General features: G+C 38.9%; 1 protein-coding gene across 1 annotated transcript in view; it reads right to left on the reverse strand.

The window, feature by feature from the left end:
- Positions 1 to 1,370: 1,370 nt before the first annotated feature.
- Positions 1,371 to 21,864, reverse strand: part of LOC137253857 (glutactin) — a 32,592-nt gene continuing 12,098 nt past the window's right edge. The window contains exons 4-7 of the mRNA XM_067791402.1: positions 5,542 to 5,859; positions 5,104 to 5,479; positions 4,838 to 5,034; positions 1,371 to 2,085 (exon numbers count right to left, since the gene is read on the reverse strand). Coding sequence (XP_067647503.1) covers positions 1,483 to 2,085; positions 4,838 to 5,034; positions 5,104 to 5,479; positions 5,542 to 5,859 — 1,494 coding nt within the window. The 3' untranslated portion in view covers positions 1,371 to 1,482. The remainder of the gene's footprint in view (positions 2,086 to 4,837; positions 5,035 to 5,103; positions 5,480 to 5,541; positions 5,860 to 21,864) is intronic.

Raw genomic sequence — 21,864 nt, forward strand, 5'->3', positions numbered from 1 at the left:
TATTCGGTGCGGTTGGAGGAGCACGCTACCACCACACGACGGCGGGTGCCAAAGTATACTTTCAATATAATCTTTGCCTATGTACGGCAATGTGAGCACCACCAATATATTTTTGTTCCTCATACAAATTTTTACGGTGGTTAGGTATGTTAGAATTTGAATATCAATGTTCAGCAAGATTATTTCATTTTTAAAAAAATTAAAAAATTAAACATCACAATTGGGTGTTTAAATCAGCGACTGTCTAGACCCAAAAATAATAGGTGTGACGTTCTATCAGGACTACATTTTGGCGAGCATGTAGCCGCAATTGTTCCTTAAGTTCAGACCAGTAACATAATCCTTAAGTCCCTCGCTGGCAGCACTTGGAGAAAAGACAAAGAAACGCTCATAGCCACTTATAAAGCAATTGTCCAGTCGCTTGTATGCTACGCGTCTCCGATAATGGTCGACGAGCCTAGGAAACTGCAGGCCTGTCAAAACACCGCGCTCAGAACTATGTCACCAAAACAATCTACACAGTGTGGCGAGAATACTCCCCAATGAAAACAAAAATTAAATGCTGAACAAACCGTCTCGGTTAAGCACCCAGAAGTCTGGGCGTCCCAACAGACATCTTATTGAAGCGGCTCTGCACTCAAGAAGTCAGACGTTTGAAGAAAATCACAAAAAGGCTCTCAAGGACATCCAAAAAAATTACTATGCCAAAAAATGCCCGGTGAACCCCATTCTCAATGACAAATATTCTTAACCCGCAGTTCAGAAAAGCAATCTCCCCAGAGAGACGCAAGTCACTATAATTCAACTTTTACCTGGATACTGTAATAGGTTCAACTCTTACTTAACCAGAATCTACCTCGAATCGAACGAATTCCATTTTAAAACATATTTATAGTTTCGAACAAAACGGCACGCCTGTACTCAGAAGTGGTTTGAGTGAAGCGAAGTAGTCACAAGGACTCTTAGATAACTCAATCACAGCCAAAACAAATGTTCTTTTCGCTTGCAACAAAAGTTGAATGGTGGCCACTTTTGCATATCAGATGGCGCTGGTGATCGCCTATACGTCGCTCCCCATGCACGATGCTGCATCAAAAATCCTATGTGTCACACTGCTTCAAAAAGTCAATTTGGTCAAGAATGGTACCTAGCAGGTTTACACGATAAGCCGAAGATAGTATGTAAATCTAAACTAACAGTGAGGAAACTTTAAATTTAACTCAACTCCTATGCAACGTGTATTAAAGTTATAGGAATATATGCAAAAGTGGGGCCCAATTTAGTAGCGCCGCCCTCTTCCTCTGCTTCTGTAGGTAGGTTCCGATAAAAATACTTTCCTAGCCGGAGCATCATCTTTCGATATACGTATATTGGTTTGATAGGTAAGAATGTATTATTAAAATTTGTTGTAATAAATTACTTAAATTGAAGCCTACATTAATAAGCAAAAATGTGTTCCATTAAACTTGATTCTCTATAAATTTAGCGAAGGTTGACATTCCTTTTTGCAATAAATACGAAATCATACATTCTTCCGTTGACATTATTTTCACCATCTTCATCTTCTTTTGTTTCCTCCTTATCCTCAACTTCGGTTCCTGTGTCAGATATTTCGACCAAACTGTCGAAGAACTCATCGTTCACCAGATTATAGCCAAGTCGACTTTCCGTTACTGCAACGCTATATTCATTAAGAAAATTATCTCCGATAGTTACAGTTTTGCCGATTTTGAAGTAAGGGCCAGTCTCTCTCGTCATAGCAGGCCAAACAGGAGTATTTGGAGCTTTTGGTACCCCGTTGGTCGCAAACGAAGTCCAAAAGGAGACCATCCGTTTACCAACTTTAATATCCCGATTTACATTTAAAGTACCTTGGCGAGGCCACGGAAAGATATATAAATTGTCATCCGTTAACGATACTCCAAGCTCAAACGGTGCCGACCCCTCCTCGTCTTCACTAGTAGAATAACGGTTCAGCTCACCTTCATAATCAAATGAATATAAATATGTACTGTTTGCGATTTTCTTTGCATTAGCTTGCAACATCAATAAAACGGGATTCTTAAACGGTATAATGCTGCACATCTGTATGGAAATAGTTTCGGGTGAAAGGGATATACATACATGTATCAATAGAGAAAAATATGTACATATATTATATATGATTGGTTTTCATTAGATCAAACTTGATCTAAAAAAAAGTGTTCATTAAAAACAGGCTTCACACTAAAATAACTTTGTTTCCAAAATGGGAATGATTTCTTGCCCTAGGAATTTCTTTCTCAAATCAATGCAATTTTTTCTCAAAACAAGGAAATCTTTCTGATATATGTACATACATAAGTACATCGACATTAAAGCGTATCATGGATAAAAGTTGAAAAATGCGCTACTTGGTTTGAAAACTTACCTCATGATGATACCTATACAAATTTGTTTGACGCCTTTTAAAAATAGCGAACTTGGACTTTTCTAAATGTTTTCTCTATCATATTTTCGGTTTTCACTTTTATACTGTGGCAAATACCAAAAAGTAGTATTTTTTTAATAATTAGGCAATTGACAAGGTCTCCTATTCGCCATATGTAATATGCTTTAAGCAAATTTTATATTGGAAACCGTGGAAACAACTTAAATTTAAAAATTGTATATGAATACGAGACGCCGTCCTAAATGACACACGAATAACATTTGATTTATTCTCACTTTAGAAAGCATATATATAGCACCCTATAGCCGCATTTTATGGTCCAGATCCCTGGGCAAACAAAGGCACACACTAGGGAAACCATACGTAACTGGGAAACCAAGCAGTAAGACAACACTTTATTGCATTCCCGAGGCAAAGGCAGGCCAAATTTTGTATCGTTTGATATAGCACTGATACAGGAGCAATGGCTCTCATCTGGAGGAGAAGTTTCTTGCTTTACCAGATATATGTAGATCCGGTACGTTCCGGTAACAAGGCCCCAATAAGGTACTAGCCCGATCATCTCGGCAAGGTTTAACAAGACCATATTAAACTTTCTAGGCCGTCCCGCACCCACCCACTAGTTCCATGATGCCCTTGGCGTCGGCAGAGCCTCACCTGCTAAATATGTGTTCGGCCAACGTCGAGCATCAGGCACATTGCACAATGAGCACTGAGCATGATACAAAAAAAGGACGACGGGGAATGGTCACACGGTAGTAAATAGCCCCGTGAGCACTACTTAAAACACATTGCCGGAGCTTTCAATAATTGTAGCTCACCCGGTATTTTACAAATTGGTTCGGCTGCAGAATTATCATGTCACAATGGGGTCTATGTGAGGCAATAAAATCTGTAAACAAAGGAACGCCCCAGGGTGCACTTTTATCACCAGTGCTGTAGACGCTGGTTACAAACCAATTGCTTAGCCGGTTCGGTGAATACCAGTCAAACTTACGGCATATGCAGGCATGCAGGCAGTCATCATAAGTGGCAGCTGCCTAACAACAATCAGCTCTCTCATGGATCCGGCACTTCTTGATGTACATGCCTGGATATCTGGATCTAGTATTATTTACCGGGAAATATAAGGTGCCTAACCGGGCTAAGCTTAAGCTTTTAGGGAAATATATATAACACAATCTATTTAGGAGTTATACTCGAGAATAAGTTGTCGTGGAAACTCATGTGGAAGAGAGTATCAATGGTTAGCTATCGTGTTAGAAACTGAAATAAAGCTTAAGGCCTCGGGGCAGCTTGAGTACAGGCCTTCTGGCCATAGCAGTGTAGCGCCATCTAATATCGGGCATGCAAAGAGTTTGAAAGAGATCTTGGGGCCACAAGGGAGGGTTGGTGCCAAGGTGCAGAAATGGCAGAACATACTATGGACGTGCCAATCTGATGTTTACTGTGTCGATCCAGAAATAAGGAGATCCTACAGGCAGCAACATTAATGCAGCGTCTTTCAGGTGGAAGTTATAGCCGCGCACCAGAAATTCTGGAGGGAGCGTGCTTAAGCTGCAGCCGCCTCAATATATGTATATATTGATAGTTTGGCGGCGATTAAGGCAATAATCTCCCACAGTACTTCATCAAGAAGTATCCTGGAATGCAAAGCATTGGAAAAACTTCGCTCAGGCCGAACCATTCATCTGTACTGGGTTCCCGGTCATAAAGGGATAGGTGGTAACGAAAAGGCCGATGAGTTGGGAAAGCGGGATGCAGCACTTGCTGAATCGGCGGTAAACGTCCCAATCCATTTTAGAGAAATCAAAAAGAGCCAGGAGTTGCATATAATTATCAAGCAGGAAAGGCGTGGACAGAAGCGCAGAGTTGCCAAATTTCTAAGATCATGTGCAAATCCTACGATATAAGACTCATAAAGTGGCTCATATCTCTGAAGAGAGAAGACTTAAGGCTCACGATGGGCATACTAACTCGACACTGGCTTCTGGCGTCTCAAGAAAACACGACCCCCTCGTTGATTTGGAACCATCGGCATACCCGTGTATAATATGTTCTGCCATTTCCAAGCTCAGGTACGGGACCATTTAGTGTTATTTTTCCCTTTTTGAAAATATTCTCTTTTACTTGTGCATTTTCAATTTGAATATGTTAATTTTAACAAATATTTCTTTGAGGAATTGCTGAACCTGATTTTTGTGTCTTGCCGGATATATCGAGTTATTTGGCTACAACTATTTTGTCTACATGCGAAATTTTTCCTTCAGCGTTCCTTTATGATACGGATACCGTGCCTTAATGTCACAAGCAATAGACCATAATGAAATGTGTTGAGAAACAATGACAATGATATAATGAAACCACAAATCCACTGTGACCTAATGAAAACCAAGCTTTACATACGTCAATTAGACCTGGAACGAGTTTATAAAATGAACCATTTGTTATTTCTTCAGCTGTGAATATTTCTTCTTGTGCATATTTTCTCCAAGCCCCAGTTGGATCAGCCCCGTTCGTCTGTGAAATTATATGATCTATATAACCCATGCCATCAAGTTTATCATCGATTATTGTCTCATTGAAATTGTCAATAAAAATATCTGAAGCCAAGAAATATGTAAATGTAAACTCTTCTAAGATACATCGCTAAAAATTGCTAAGCAGATTACCTTTTAAAATAAAAGTACCAGCGTTTTTAACAGTTCCACCAATCGTTGGGTACACTTTGAAATCTTGTGAAGCCAATAACTTCCCTGGATGTTTCGGTAGAATACCTGATGGACCTCCAATAACAATTTGCATACCTCCATAATTACCAACACCCAAATGTGCTTTGGCGTCACCATGGGCGCTGAATGCATTTAATATAGCTGTTGTATTCAGTTTTCGAAAACACTTATTAAGTGCATCAACTTTGTTAACATTCTTACATCCAGCGAATTTGGCTATATCCCTTGTAGCTGGCAGTGGGTTATCTGTGATAAACGCAGGTGACAAAGCCGATCCAGACTGATAAATAACCCGATGAAACAGATCAGCCGGAACCTAATGTTTTTTGTTTCGAAAAATTAACTAGAAGATGGAAAGCTGAAGAAAAACTAACTTACAGCTGGACTTATGGTTAATATATTGATTAATGCTGCTCCACCCACTTGACCGAAAAGTGTAACTCGTTTGGGATCACCACCCAAAGCAGCTATATGATTCTGAATCCATTCCAGGCCCAAAATAATGTCCTGCACCGCTACATTTCCAGGTATATCATCGCTCATTGTAGATAAGAAACCGAATGGACCCAAGCGATAACGAATTGATACCAACACAACGTTTTCTTCAAGTAAGTAACCAGGAGCTGCTTCAATACTGCTGCCTTCGTAAAGGAAATCACCATGAATATAAACCATGACAGGTGCATTGCCACTCAGCTATTGAAATTAAAATTGAGTTGTTTCGTGAAATAATATGTACGAAAAAGGGATTCCAATCTCGGAAATCCCAGAATTTTCGGGACTTTGAAAGATTTCAGTAAAACCACCCTTCAAGGAATACTTAGTAAGATAATATGAGGCGATATATATCAAAAGTGTTGAATTTCATAGATTATATTTTTCCAAATTTTTGATGCATTATACGCCAGACGACAAACTAAATACAAAAGAAGCCCATATTGTCCCCGTATCAGTACGGCTTCAAAGCACAGCGGTTGTGTGGCTTTATTGAAATTTTGGAGGATCCTTTGACAAATCCACTTGACTTTATTTTGTTTACTTGACTTTGTTTCTGACTCTGTTAATATAACTTCCTTGTTATAGGGCTTAACAATCATTTTGGTTTTGAGGAATATGCAATACGTCTCTTGCGGACCTATCTGACGGAAAGATCGTGTCAAATTTGGCTCTGAAACTTCTGGTCTAAACCAGTGCTTTCTTTGAGTGTCACTTTCTTTGAAAGTCACTACACCGCATAAATATATAGGATGCCGTTAAAGAAAACTATCCAAAACTTTCTTGAGAAAACATTCGGCATGAACTGGTTACTTTGTTGTTGCCAAAGAATCGAGTGACGGCTGTTAACAAATAAAAACTCTTTTGTTCAGGGACCAATTTAAGTTATTTTATTTTTATGTCGAAAAATTCCGGGTATAAACTTTGTCCAAGGTGAAAGTTTCTGACGCCTCTGAGATCCCCATCGCATTTTCATGCCGAATCATGTATTTCTTTTACTTTCCGCATTTTTTGCAAAAAATTCCACCTATAAAATTAAAATCTTTTGTTTTATAATTGTAAATAAAATGAATCCGGAATTTTATTTTTTAATGCTAGAATAAAAGTCCGGTCTCTTAACAAAGGATCGACTCATCTCAATGAAACTATTTGTTACCAATAAATGCTTCTATATATGTGGACTTGAAGACTATATGGACGTTACAAGATTTATGTTACTAATACTACAATTTTTTCATAAAAAAAGTATAACCAACTCTGGTGGTGTTATACTTACTTATTCTTTTCTAAAGTAAACTTGCATCTGTTTTTTTCGAAATTAATTTTGTTTTGTTTGCTTTGATATTTGATACACCGCTTTGAGTTGTAATAGGAATGATTCTTTAATTTATGTGTTTCACTATGGGGGAAATTTTTCTTAAAGCGGGCCGCCTAAAACATTTTTTACTTAAATAACTTAAATAGCTAAGTGAAAATTTGCCAAGTGGGCCACCCGAAAATTCTTAGGTCTCCATTTTTGTTGCGAATACGCTGTTTCGTCAGACTTTGACGACCTTTACTGTCAAGCGATTTCGATTCAAAAACATTTCTTGTTGTCAACATCAACAAACAAAATTTTTGTAGTACTTTTTGCAAGAATCTATAACTTCCGCTAAGTTTGTTCGATTTTAAAAGTTCAAATGGTCATCAACACAGAATTAATCGTTCTTTAACCTAATAATTTTTTTCGAATATATTATTATATTAAAATTTTATATACATTATATTCAATATTTATCATTTGGCGCATGAAAATGGGTATCAAAGCCTGCCGAAAGAGTGTTTTTGCAACATAAATTGAAACCTCAAAATTTTCGGATGGCCCACTTGAGAAGTTTTCACTCAGGTGCGCGAGCACATTGTCGCGCACAATATGAGTTAAATATGGGGAGGATAACATTATTATTTAACATTTTCTTCATGTAAATATATCAAAAGGCAGTGGAAAGTGTGCCCTTGAACATAGCCTTAATGAATTTTGATTTTGAATTTGTATTACATTTTCGCATTTCTAGGATAAGTATAAATGTATGGCACAGTTAGGTTTTAGTAAGGAACGATTCAAAAAATTACGTTGTGGCTAACTCAGTAAATCGTTAATGAAATTAAGCAATGCGGTTAATGCTATTTTTATAGATGCTAAACGTTTAAACTTCATACTAGAGCCCATGTTCAGAAAGTGTGAATTTTTAACTCATATTTACTGAATCCAGCCCGAGGCTGAGATTAAAAATCAAGCGTCTTTAAAGTTTTAACTGTGCAATACCGAAACCGGACTACATGTAATCAGTACGGGAAACTAGTTAACAGTGTGGTTATTGAAGTGTATGGGGTTCTGCAAGCACCTACAGGACACATTTTACACAAAACACTTCCGAAATCAAATCTCTTTTGCATTAGCTTCAAAAGCTGAATATAAAAATAAATTTTTTAATCGTAATTCGTTGTAAATTTGTGAAGACATGGGTTTCAAAAAGGATTTCTGTCATATTTCCAGTTAAAATATTTTTGTGACAAGATACCTAGTTTTCAAGTATCCTTCGTGGCTTTACACCTCAATAGTCCTGAAATTCCTTGAACTCATTGAGCTGCTTTGAGCTGGGTGAGAAAGATTTAAATATCGACACTCCAAACGAGAAGTAATGCATTCAAAGTTTTGCATAAATTTTTTTTGTAAAAAATGTTAATGCTGTTACCTTTTGTTTGGCACGTTGTACTTCACAAACTCTCAGTATCTCCCCGGTATGCTTGAACATAAATTGAGTGGCAAGCACACTCTATATAAAACAAATTAGTTTCATTCTTTTACTTAGTTTTCAGTTCATTGTCGTATGTCTTAGAAACACTCGTGTTTTTAAAATAAATTCTTTTAGCTCGACCAGTTATAAAAATCTATCACGAAAAGTTTTTGATAACCAATCGAAATATCTAACCACTTCAACAAGACTTGTATCTGATAAGTCTGTTGTTTCATCAAAAATTAATAACTATGTGTTTGCCCAAAGATCCAAATCTTCTCTTTTTAATGCCTCGCCTAAATTATCTCCTAGGTGAAATGTAATTATTCTGATACATTTTATTGACTGAGAAATTTTTGTGGTAGGAATTCCGTTGAAGTAAATTGAAAAAGAAAAAAAATGTACTAAAATCGTGGCTACTACCTAAAAGGACCAAAAATTGAAGAAAAGGGACCAGCGAAACAAATGGGCAAAAGTGGCAACCGTGAGTACAATTAATAGACGCTCAGTTTCTTCTTTGCTGCGGATTTTCCTATCTAGATGTGCAGCAAAGGTTCGGTAAGACGCGATTCCAAACTTCGATGAGTTGTTACCTTAAGGCCATCTAGATTAAAAAATCCGCAGCTTTGTTTTTGAAAAGCTGTTTACAGTAGCTGTTGTTAAAAATTCAAAATCAAAATTAATTAACATTATATTCAAGGACACATTTTCAACTGCCTTTGGATCCATTTATTTCAAAAAAGTACTAAAAAAATTTTATCCTCTCTTTATTTAACTGATTGTGCACAACAATATGCTCGCGCACCTGAGTGAAAATTTTTAGGTCTCTAATTATGTTGCAAAACCCCTGTTTCGACAGGCTTTGATACCCATTTTCATGCGCCAAATGCTAAATATTGAATATAATGTGGCTCATCTATGCTTCAAAATCATTCTAAGCAAAGATAGGTAAATTACTCCTTTACGGGTACGTTACCGGTACGTGATACCCATTTTCATGCGCCAAATGAAATCTATAACTTCAACTAGGTTTGATCGATTTTAAAAATTCAAACGACCATCAACAGAGACTGATACAGGGTGTCAAAAATTGGCTTGTTTTCCTTGCGATTTTTTCCAATAAATATTTAGACTACTAAGGCTCAGTTGCAGAAAACAAACTAACTTTCTAACTCAGAGTTAGTTTGACATGTGGGGTTAAACTCATACATTTTTGACACATTTTTTCAAATAACTCTGAGGTATAAAAATGACTTGCCCTTCTGAAAGTGGGCCTTACTTTCAACGCACAAAAAACAGGTCCGAATATTTCCTATTGTACTTCTTCCGTACACTACCAAAAAAAATTATTTAGAAAAAATTTCACCAAATTTTGTAATCATTTTTTTCAACTTTTTCAAATTTTGCTACTTTTCGGAAAATGAACCTGCCTAAATTTTTATTTACCGTTGCTCAAAATAAAGCCCAATTGTTCCGCTACAAAAGTACATAAGTTACTTTGTAGGGCAATGTTTTCTGCGTTTTTTCGCTTTGAAGCTTTTGGGAACCATTATGCTACAGTTTCAAAACAAGAAATATATACAAATGTCTCGAAACCAAATATACAAATTGGTTTGGTGCAACATCTGGCCGGAACATTTTTTGTAGGGGAGTAAATGCTCTTAATTTTAATAAACACTAAAAAATCAAAGTTGGTTCGCATTGCGAAAGCTTAAGAAACTAAGCTCATGTATTCCCGTATAAAAAGTACAGAACATTTTGTGGGACAAAGTAAAATTTTATGGTTTTTTATACTCTGAAGCTTTCCGGTTCCATTGTGGTATAGTTTTAAAGCACAAAACCCATGAACATTTACGTTGCCATAGAAAGTGGTCAGTACCTTTTTATAAGTACTCTATTTCGAACAACACTAAAAAAAAGTGAACCGGCTAGATTTGCATAAAGTAAATTATAAAATGTTTACTTTTAAATTTGTTTTTTTACAAATTATTCAAAAAAGAGCTTTCGGCCGTCTGTTTTATTTTAATAAAACGTAAAACGAAAAACAAACATTGAAAAGTTATAAATAAACATTCTCAAGTAACAATACAGCTTTTAACAGTTGACCAACATTTAACATAATAAAATGCCATTAACATTAAAATTTTCTGTATTGGTTGTATCATTTAACATTATGAACATTTAACACAACATTTATACTGTAACGAATTTACTTGCAAATCCTCTTATTTGCAACCCTCTGCTAAGTTCGAATCACTAAACTGTTACATAAATAATTCCAATATGTAATAATGCAAAATGGCCTTTATTAAAGTACTTCACAATAACACTCAAACTGTGCAACGAATAGCTTGCTTAATAACCAAACTGATTGATAGCCGAAATCAAACTGAATTCCAGCGCCTCTACAATTGCCGCCTTTTATACTCTTTGATTTCAACCTTCGCATCTTCTAAGCGCTTCCAGAATCCACTAGTCCAGCAGCTCTCAAACTTCTCAGCTGTAACTACAATTGCACAATTTTATATTTTTTCTCGTTGCATACTTATAGGAGTATCTCAGATATATGCATGTGTTTGTGCATTGACTCTCCGCTGCTCGTATACGTATATGGTACATATGTGTAGACGCAATTATTGTTTCGTTTATGTAGATACATAATGATTGAATTATTGATGTGAATTCGCGTGACTGCTTAGCATCGGCTTAGAGATAGCAGCACCCCTTAGTTTTGCTAATATTCGTAACACTGCCCTCCGCCTAAGTCTGATCGTCCCGATCAGACAAATCTCTCGATCTAAACGCTGCCAGCATCTCCAAATGTACCACTCTTCTACTTCGTGGTTTCCCAATGGTTTGTATGCGGTAGATGGTGTCACTGATCTTCTTCAAAACTTTGTAATGGCCTTCCCAACTGCACCGAAATTTGGTTGGAACACCTTTCCGCCGGTGAGGGTTGTATAACAGTACCAAATCTCCCGCCAAGAAACCTTTCGAATTATTGTTCTCATGGTACCTGTGTTTCATCGTACTACTCAATACCCTGGTTCGTTCCTTCACACTCTGTTGTTTGGCCAATGAACTACTTCGTAGAGCTTGCGCTGGACGGATTTGCTTTGCATAATTAGTATCGTTTCCACGTTTCCCCACAGTAGTGCGCTCTGGCTTGAAACTACCCTCGCATTCTTTCTGGGAAATTCGTTGCTTCGGTTTTGTGCGTCCATTAGGTTTTGTCAATGCCAGTGTTTCTCTCGCAGGTACTTTTAATTTTGATTTATTTGGCACATTCGATCTATCAACTTTTGCCTTTGACTTTCGTGGTCTTTGTCGAGTCTTTTCCACCAGTACGCTATTACTATCTCTGCATATCGATCTTGATGTCATGGTCAACCAAGAAGTCCACTCCCAATATTACTCCTTCAACGATCTTCGCCACAACGAATTTGTGTAGAACCGTGACCTTTCCAATCAAGACTTCACATATCACTTCTCCCTGAACTTGGTTATACTCGCCAGTGACCGTACGCAACTTTGCTCCAGGTAACGGTTTTATTCTCCTGTTGACCAAGTCAGATCGGATCAAGGAATGAGATGCGCCCGTATCTACAGTCAGTACACGTTCTTTACCATCCACATTCCCTCTGACGGTAAGACTGCTTGATTTCCTTCCAATTTGCGACACAGATATCACAGGACATTCAATAGCCGGGCAAGTTTTCGTTCTTTACATCCGACACGCTCTTGCTCATTTCCGCCAGCTTTGCGTTTACGGCCACCCACATTGTTGGAACTATTAGGACCAAGATCGCAATGACGTGCAATGTGACCTGGGTTGCCGCACTTGAAACATTTAATAACTCCGGCATTCTTCTGTTGAGATCCCTTCAGTGCTTCCAAAATTGTGTCTACCCACTCTGGCTTTTCCACTTCCACGCGATGAGCTTTGTACCCTTGCTTACTCAAAAGTGAGGCTGTTTTCTGAGTCAGTGCATGCGATACCGTTTCAGCGAATGTCAGTTTTGGATTCGCATATGTAGCCCGCTTCGTTTCCACATCACGTATGCCATTTATGAAGCTCTGGATTTTTACCATTTACGCATTTGCAAGATGAGCCAATCTTTCAATATCTGAAACAAACTCCTGCAATGTCTCATTTGCTTTTTGGTAGCTGTTTTGTAACTCAATTTGGAATATCTGTTTCCTATGCTCGCTTCCGTAACGTCTCTCTAAAGCGCTCATCAATATTTCGTAGTTGTTCTGCTCGTATTCTGGGATGGTCTGTAAGATTTCCACAGCTGGTCCTTTTAAAGCTACAAACAATGCAGCAACTTTATCTTCAGCATTCCAGTTGTTCACTGCTGCGGTCTTCTCAAATTGTAGCTTAAAGACCTGGAAAGGAACAGAACCGTCAAAGGATGGTGTTTTTACCTTTGGATTACTCGTTGAAACTGCTGGGCGACTTAGTTGCAACTGCTCGATACGTCCTCTCAAAGCATCCACCTCGGCCTCGATTTTTTCTTCAAACTGTAAAATTTTTGTATCTTGCACCTCCAACTTCGAGGAAATACGTCCTTCTTGCCCTTCCAGTTGAGCAGTGATCTGCGATGATATCTGTGCTGAAATTTGCGCCGACATTTCGGATATCCGTGCCTATTGTGCTTCAATCTTCGCTGTTATACGGTTCTCCTGCGATTCCAGCTGAGATGACATTTGCGACGTCATTTCGGATATACGCGTTTCTTGTGCTTCTATCTTCGATGTTATTTCTGACGACATTTCTGCAATATGTGTCTTCTGTTCTTCCAGTTGAGATGACATGTTGGTGGATATTTGTGATGATATTTCTGTTATACGTGCCTCCTGTGCTTCCATCTTGGATGTTAAACGTGTCTCCTGCGATTCCAGCTGAGATGCCACTGTCGATGTTTGAGCAGTTATTGCAGCCAATATCATGTTCAAGTCTGTGCTGGTAACTGTCTGCGATGTTTCGTTTTTCTCTTAAATTTTTGTTGTCTCCTTGCCATCAAGATGAAAGACATACTCTTCCACATCAATTCCTTCTGCTTCCATTGCCTCTCGTAGCCGTGCCTGAAGTTCGAGTTTGACGCCGCTTGTATTCAATCCACGGCTCTCCAACTCCTTTAGTTGCTGGATCTTCAATTCACTGAACTTTGCCATGTCCTTGTTGTCCTCTGGAATTTATTCAACAATTCCTCTTCTGACACCAATTGTAACGAATTTACTTGCAAATCCTCTTATTTGCAACCCTCTGCTAAGTTCGAAACACTAAACTGTTGAATAAATAACTCCAATATGTAATAATGCAAAATGGCCTTTATTAAAGTACTTCACAATAACACTCAAACTGTGCAACGAATAGCTTGCTTAATAACCAAACTGATTGATAGCTGAAATAAAACTGAATTCCAGCGCCTCTACAATTGCCGCCTTTTATACTCTTTGATTTCAACCTTCGCATCTTCTAGGTGCTTCCAGAATCCACTAGTCCAGCAGCTCTCAAACTTCTCAGCTGTAACTACAATTGCACAATTTTATATTATTTCTCATTGCATACTTATAGGAGTATCTCAGATATATGCATGTGTTTGTGCATTGACTCTCCGCTGCTCGTATACGTATATGGTACATATGTGTAGACGCAATTATTGTTTCGTTTATGTAGATACATAATGATTGAATTATTGATGTACATTCACGTCACTGCTTAGCATCGGCTTAGAGACGGCAGCACTCCTTAGTTTTGCTAATATTCGTGACAATATTAAAAAAAATAAAATGTAAGGCGTGATAACCTCCGAAGAGATCTAAGGCCGAGCTTCTCTTCCAATTTGCGTCGTGCTCCTCTTGATTTTTCCCTACAAATTGGCCGGACGGGACCTACATGTTTTATGCCGACTCCGAACGGCATCTGCAAGGCAGATGAGTTTTCACTGAGAGCTTTTCATGGCAGAAATACAATCGGACCGCTTGCCAGACACTGCCGAGGGGCGACCCCGCTTAGAAAAATTTCTTCTAATTGAAAAATCTTATTTCTAAAATTTTGATGTTGCTTTGCCCGGGAGTTGAACCCAGGGCATACGGTGTGATAGGCGGAGCACGCTACCATCACACCACGGTGGCCGGTGGGTGGGTGACAATATTAAACAAAGTAATATTGAAATTGACAGTTCTCTCTTTTCTGCAGGAGGTTTTATTCTACGATTTTAAAAATTTTTGAATTTTACCAAATTTTTGTCGTCTTTAGGAGATCGAGAACATTGACGCGTTACACTGTTTGCGGAATTTGCCAGTATTTTGTTGTTGTTGTTGTTTTTGATGTTGTTGTTGTTGTAGCAGTGCTTCGCCCCATCCAATAGGTGCGAACAATCACAAATTGTCATCCATGCCCTCTAACGGGAGTCCAAGAAAACTTGTTTCAACAGGGGTGGACCATAATGAGAGAGGTGTTAGAGGCGTTGGTTCCACAACACAGTTTAAGAGATGGTTGGTGTCACACTACAAGCAGAACATATGTTTTGTATGTCTGGGTTGATTCTGGATAGGTAGGATCAAGCAGCCATTCGGTGGTTTTAAGGCTCCTAGTACTGACGAAAGGCGACGCAAAAAAAGATTTCAGTTCTAAAGATTTGTTGACGCATTCTGATAAAACCAGCTGAAGATTTAAGGTTCTAAAAGATAGGTTGAAAAACTTAACATTGAATCAGTACGGTTATGTAAAAAATTGTCACGGGTGGGACAAAAAAAGACGTTATCCGTTAGTGAAGTTATAAATTATAAAAACTGTGCAAATACGCTCTGCAAGTAGCGTGTATTGTTTAAATACTTTTAGATAAACGAAAATTTAAGAAATCCAATGGTATAAAATTAATTAAAAATGATTTTATGGCTATAATGTAAAATCAAGTGTCAAGTGTGGGATTCGATCATGTCACGGGTGGGACATGATCGAATGAAAAACGTTAAATGGACTTGGTAAATAAAGAATTCCAAAGATTCACGTCATAGGATCGAATCATGGGCTAGAGAAATTTGAGTTAAGGAAAATTTAAAGAATTTTCGCTCTTTAGGCTCAGATTCAAGGGCCATGAAAAAGCCTACTTCATACATACATACATACATATATGTATTACTCCTATATTGCTAATAGAAAATGCCCGCAATTTGTTTTAAATTCGAAATCAAAACAAGACAGCTTATAAAATTTGTGTAATTGTAGCAGCATAAGTGTGACAAGAAAAAATTTAAATTTAGGTACATTCGATTACTGAATACAAAAACAAAAACGTTTAAACAGCAATGCCGGTATATTGCTCTGATGTTTGGGAATGTACCTATCCATGATGCAATTACAAGATGACTGACGTTGGCAGCTTCTCTTTCTAATCCGCCATCTTGAACTCCCACTCTGAAACTCGATTTGCCTCTTTGCGAAACTAGTTTTTCATTCAGAGGAAAAATTGTAATAAAATCCGTACAAATTTATTTTCCTGGAAAAGTATGAAACGGCATCACTTTTTTCTTCAACTCTATTTTGTGTTGACTTTTCTATCGCTCAAACTAGTAACATTTCTAAATAAATGTATTGTTTATTCAACAAAATTATTTAAATTTGCCAAATTTTCGGCGTTAAATGAAGGTAAGATGTTTTATAATTTATATAATACTGATAGATATTATTTTAAATAAGTTCTTATAAATTTACTTATAGGATTCGTGGGCGGCGATGCAAGAAACCAGACGCAAAGCTGAATGCAGCCGATTTGATTGCCACCGATGCAAAATTGGCTTTCCAAAGAGGTAAAGAGCTGTGGGATTACCTAAGTAAGGATCAGCCAGAAAAGCAAGCACGCACTGTGAGTTTGGAACAACTAATAGTCATCTTGATGGTCGAATCGAAGCGAAAATAGTTACAGTCTCTAGCACCGGCCGCTCATCTGCTACGCGGCATCAGTTTGGTTGCCTAGTCTTAAAACACACACACTGGGAAAAGGCTTCAGGCCTGCTAAAATGCTGCACTCAGAACTGTCACGAGATGTCTTCTTATGACCCCTGACACCATTATATAGCAAGGCAAAAGTTCTCAAAATTAAAAAGCATAACGAAATGCTGGAGGGACAGTTTTTGCTTAGTCACAAACCAGGAAACTCTAGCAAACAACTGCTTGATCTAGCCCCGCCTCCAAGAGAGTTAAGGAAACATCTCCATAAGATGAGATCAGGCACCTACATACCAAGGAGCCCTAAGCAAAATCCATACAGAATCAGTAAACGCTTTTGTTGTGTCGCGGCCGGTGAACCACGTTATCAATATACACTATCTCATCCTTGCAGAAGAAGAAAGCATACCACCAAGGGAGACCCGAAGCTCTCTTTGGCTTTGGACCTCTGTCCCCAGTTGGCAGAGAAAGAGCGACTGGCGCGCCTTGTTGGACGGCCATAACCGTTTAAACGGTTTAGCGCCAATTAAGTAAGTAAGTAAGTCTCGAAACAAAATTTGGCATAATCAAAAGTTGGCGGGAGCTATACTATTATTTTTTTTTGGGAATGTTTTTTTGGCAGAAATACACTCGAATCGCTTATCAAACCATTGTCGAAGGACGACGCCGTTAAGTACAAATAATAAACATTTCTTCCTAAAGTACATTGAACTGGATACAAAAAATTTCGTTATAGTAAAGACACATTACCTATTTACCGCGGCAGTCGCTTTGGCCTATATTCACTTCTTTAATAAACAAATTACAAAATATTAGTTTCGTGCTTTGCTAAAAAAGTACTAGATTTAATACTATTTCACAAAAGGGCCCCTTCTTTTCTTCCCCTTTCTCTCATCCTTCGTTTAATATGGGAGTTTTCAAAATGAGCTGTCACTGCATATACCACCTTGTCGTTATTACATCATGTTACCTATCCTTTTGTAGCAATCATGATACAAAAAAGAAGGTAGTTCCACACAAAATTTTTTGACGTATTTGGGGGTTTTTGGGAGTTTCATAATGTTTGTTGTTTTGCGAGAAGCATTGCCGTACCGTTACTGTTTAAAGCGAAATTGTGGTTTTTCGAGATGCAAATTTCCTTTAGGATGAAAACGCAATGATCATCTGAGTCAATAATAATATGCTTTAGCACGATTTATGTGCATATATATCGATTGAGAATACAGTAAAACATGCAATTTTATTGAATAGTGGATAATGACTCATACAACATTGGTTAATGACTCATATCTTTATGGCAGCTTGACCCCTAGACAGAAAAAAATACACGAAAAATCCTGTTGTTCGAGCATGGCCCTATTATCATGCCCCTACAGTGGATAGTTCTCAAGGCATATTGAGAAAAAGTGTACCTCCAAAATCTGCACATCTATGTCAATGCTAAAAGGGCACAGAATGTGTATAGGCGGGGCTGCCCCAAGGTGACCACTGGTACAACGGGCAAAAATACTCTCATAACTAGTGGCTAACCTGCAGAGCTACAGGGTAATGTTCTCCCTAAAAATGGTTTAACAATTCCCTCCTAAAGCGCAACGCTTGAATTATACAACAAATAAAAAAATAAAAAATGTGGACTTGTAGCCAATTTATTAAGAAATTGCGGTGTCGGTTTATAAGGACCTCCTTTGAGCAAGCAATTGACAAAAGTAAGTTTTGTCAAAATGTTCTGAGCAAACGAACGGACACTTAAGAAAGCTATATTCCCTTGCTTTGCATACTTCGATCCATGTTTCTTCCACCAAAACAATTTTCGGGAGCTCTAAAACTTATTAAAAACCTTCTTTTGATAATTCGTATTAAAATATTTCCAAGGCATGGAGCTCATTTTTTTTTTCTTTTTTATTTAAAAAAGGTGCTTCGCCCCACCCAATAGGTGCGACCGATCGCAAATTGTCATCAATATCCTCTAACGGGAGTCCAAGGAAACTTGCAGTTTCAACAGGGGTGGACCATAATGAAAGGGGTGTTAGAGGCGTTGGTTCCACATTACACCTAAAGAGATAGTTGGTGTCATGTGGGGACACATTGCAAGCGGGGCATACATTTTGTATGTCGGGGTTGATTCTGGATAGGTAAGAGTTTAGCCTGTTACAGTATCCAGAACGAAGTTGAGCCAGAGTGACTCGCGTTTCGCTGGGGAGTATGCGTTCCTCTTCCGCAAGTTTTGGGTACTGTAATTTGAGTACTGGATTCACCGGGCAATTCCTGGCATAAATGTCCGACGCCTGTTTGTGGAGTTCACTGAGGACCTGCTTGTGTTTTTTTTTTCTTCATAAGGCTGCGTTCTCAGGTGCGTATTTCCTCATAATGCTCACGGAGATGACTCCTTAAGCCCCTATGCGGTATTGGCTCATCAATCAGATGCCTGTTGGGATGCCCAGGTTTCTGGGTATTCAACAGGAACTGTTTGGTTAGCATCTCATTTCTCTCCCTGATGGGGAGTATTCTCGCCTCATTATGGAGATGGTGTTCTGGGGACATAAGGAGACATAAGGAGACAGCCCGTGGCGGTTCTGAGAGCAGTATTTTGGCAGGCCGGTAGCTTTTTGCAGTGAGTAGTTTTTAGGCTTGGCGACCATATAGGGGACGCGTAGCATGCAATCGGCTGGCCAATTGCTTTGTATGTGGTAATGAACGTTTCTTGGTCTTTTCCCCAAGTACTGCCAGCAAGAGATTTGAGGATTTTATTACGGCTTTGGATTTTTGGTTCAATTGCGGCTGCATGCTCACCAAAATGTATGTAGATCCTGATCAAATGTCACACCCAAGATTTTGGGGTGTAGGACAATCGGTAGCGTAGTGCCATCGACGTGGATGTTCAAAATGGTCGACATTTGGGACGTCCATGTTGTAAATAAGGTCGCGGAGGATTTAGTCGGTGATAATGTCAGGTTTCGCGAGGCGAAAAACTGGAGAGATCAGGGAGGTAGCCGTTTATTCTGTTGCAAAGCTCATCGTTCTGTGGGCCTGGGCCTGTGGCCAATATTGTGCAGTCATCAGCGTAGGAAACGATAGAAACTCCTTCTGGTGGAGAAGGTAGCTTAGATATGTAGAAATTAAACAAAAGTGGGGATCGGACAGCACCCTGTGGCACCCCTTGTTTAATTCTTCTTGGTTTTGATGTTTCGTTTCTAAATTGCACCGATGCCTGCCGACCATCGAGATAATTTGCGGTCTACCTTTTAAGACATGGGGGAAGGGTAGCCCCTTCAATGTCTTGCAGTAACGTGCCATCGTTGACCGTATCAAAAGCTTTTGATAGATCTAGCGCAACGAGTACTGTTCTATGGTGGGGGTTTTGATTTAAACCGCAATTTATCTGGGTGCTAATGGCATTTAGCGCGGTGGTGGTGATATGGAGTTTTCTGAAGCCATGCTGATGACAGGCTAGCTGCAAATTTGCTTTGAAGTAGGAGAGCAAAATGGCTTCAAGCGTCTTGGCTACTGGCGATAGGAGAGATATCGGGCGATATGACTCTCCTATGTTAGCTGGGGGCTTACTCTGTATTGCGATGCGAAAGGCAGTGCGATGCGAAAATAAATTGCGATGCGAAAGGTAATTGGAACTCTGTAGCGCTATCGCATCGCTAACAATGTCGCTTTTTTATTTTTCGCTAATTTTTTGCTCGAGTATGCGTCACTGACCAAACTCAAAGAAAGAGAACAAAAGAAACAAGGCGATTACAATTTCGGCAAACGATTAATTTTTGTTGAAGAAATTAAAAAAAGGATTCTGTAGCATTATGGAACGATTTAAATGAAGAAAGAATTGATTTAAATGAAGAAATCCTCCCAGTTCAGAAATTGAACTGGAAGAAGTGAACGTGATAAATACAGAAAATGTGGAAAATCATAGAATGGGAAATATTGCTAGTTGTATCAGAGAACAAATAAAAAATGACATGATTTCCAATAGAAATGCTTTATAAAAAAGTGGTTTCGATTTAAATGGTATTTATTTATGTATTTTAAGTCAACTAGGATTACAAATTGTTGCTTTTGTGTTTGTTTTGTTTTTTGAGTTGTCCTATATATTTTTAAATGAATATAAAGATATCAATTTATAAAATCATCAATTAATACTTACATATTTGAACAATGCGAATGCCTTTACTTGTAGCAAGAAAAATGCGAAAATGAATGCTGTTTGACATTCGCTTTCGCTTTACAGAGTGCCGGCAATGCGAAAAGGGAGAAAAATTGCGAATGGGCAAAATGTGAATGCGAAAGTCAAAATATACATGCGAATGTCAAGATACAGAGTACCGATTTTGCGATTTCGCGTATTTTTTCTTTCGCATCGCAATACAGAGTAGGCCCCCTGGTTTCCCAGGCTTTAGTAGTGGGACCACCTTGGCCATTTTCCATTTTTCGGGAATGACGAAGGTGGAAAGAGACAAGTTGAAAACATGTTCTAAATATTTGAAACCCACTTTCCCTAGGCTTTTAAGCATCGGCATGGCTATGCCATCTGGGCCCACTGCTTTGGATGGTTTAGCATGACCGATGGCATCCTCTACCTCTTTGGCGGTGATGGTAATTGGTGACGCGCTGAATTTATGTTTATGTGCGTGTCTGTTGGCCCTCCGTCTATCTTTGTCGACAGTAAAATGCATTATATATTGTCGGCAGAAAGCGCTCACGAATTTTTTCGCGTCCGACAGCACTTTATCGCCAAAGGCGATGGAAACTTTGTCATTGTGCCTAGACGGTTTGGATAGGGACTTTACGGTGGACCAAAGTTTACCTACAGCGGCAGAGAGGTTACAACCGCTTAAGTGCTCCTCCCATTTCGCCTGCTTGTGTTCATCCACAAGCAATCTGATGCGTTGGTTTATATCCCTTATTTAGAGGCCGCCGGGATCGAGCTGCCTTATGAGGTCACGTTCTCTCGCTAAATTTGCGACCTCCGCCGGAAATTGGGGCCGAATTTCGGGAATTCTACCGAGCCGAGGCGGATTCAATGACCTTGCGGAAAGTACGCTCCCCTCGGCGGGCATCAGTCGGGATAGGGAGGGCAGCGAAGCGGTTGTATGTAAAGAATTTGTATTCGTCCCACTTTCCTTTTTTAAAGTTTATGAAAGTGCGTTTTTCTGTGACGATGAAGCCGGCGGTATGCTCATGCGAAATAAGTATAGCCAGGTGGTCGGATGCCAATGTTACCATCAGCTCCCAGTGGACGCAGTTTACGAGTCCTGCGCTCACGATTGATATATCCGGCGAACTGTGACAGCTTCCTACCATACGTGTGGAGGCGTCTCCGTTTATTGTGCAGAACGTCGTTTCTTCTATTTGATCCGCCAACATCTCACCCCTACTGTCTGCCCGCAAGTTTGAATGTCATAGATCGTGAGGGGCATTGAAATCGCCTAAGATAATGGGATTGTTGCCAGTAAGTAAGGCGCTGATATT

The sequence above is a fragment of the Eurosta solidaginis genome, chromosome 5, assembly GCF_040869045.1.
Source record: "Eurosta solidaginis isolate ZX-2024a chromosome 5, ASM4086904v1, whole genome shotgun sequence".
NCBI lineage: Eukaryota > Metazoa > Arthropoda > Insecta > Diptera > Tephritidae > Eurosta > Eurosta solidaginis.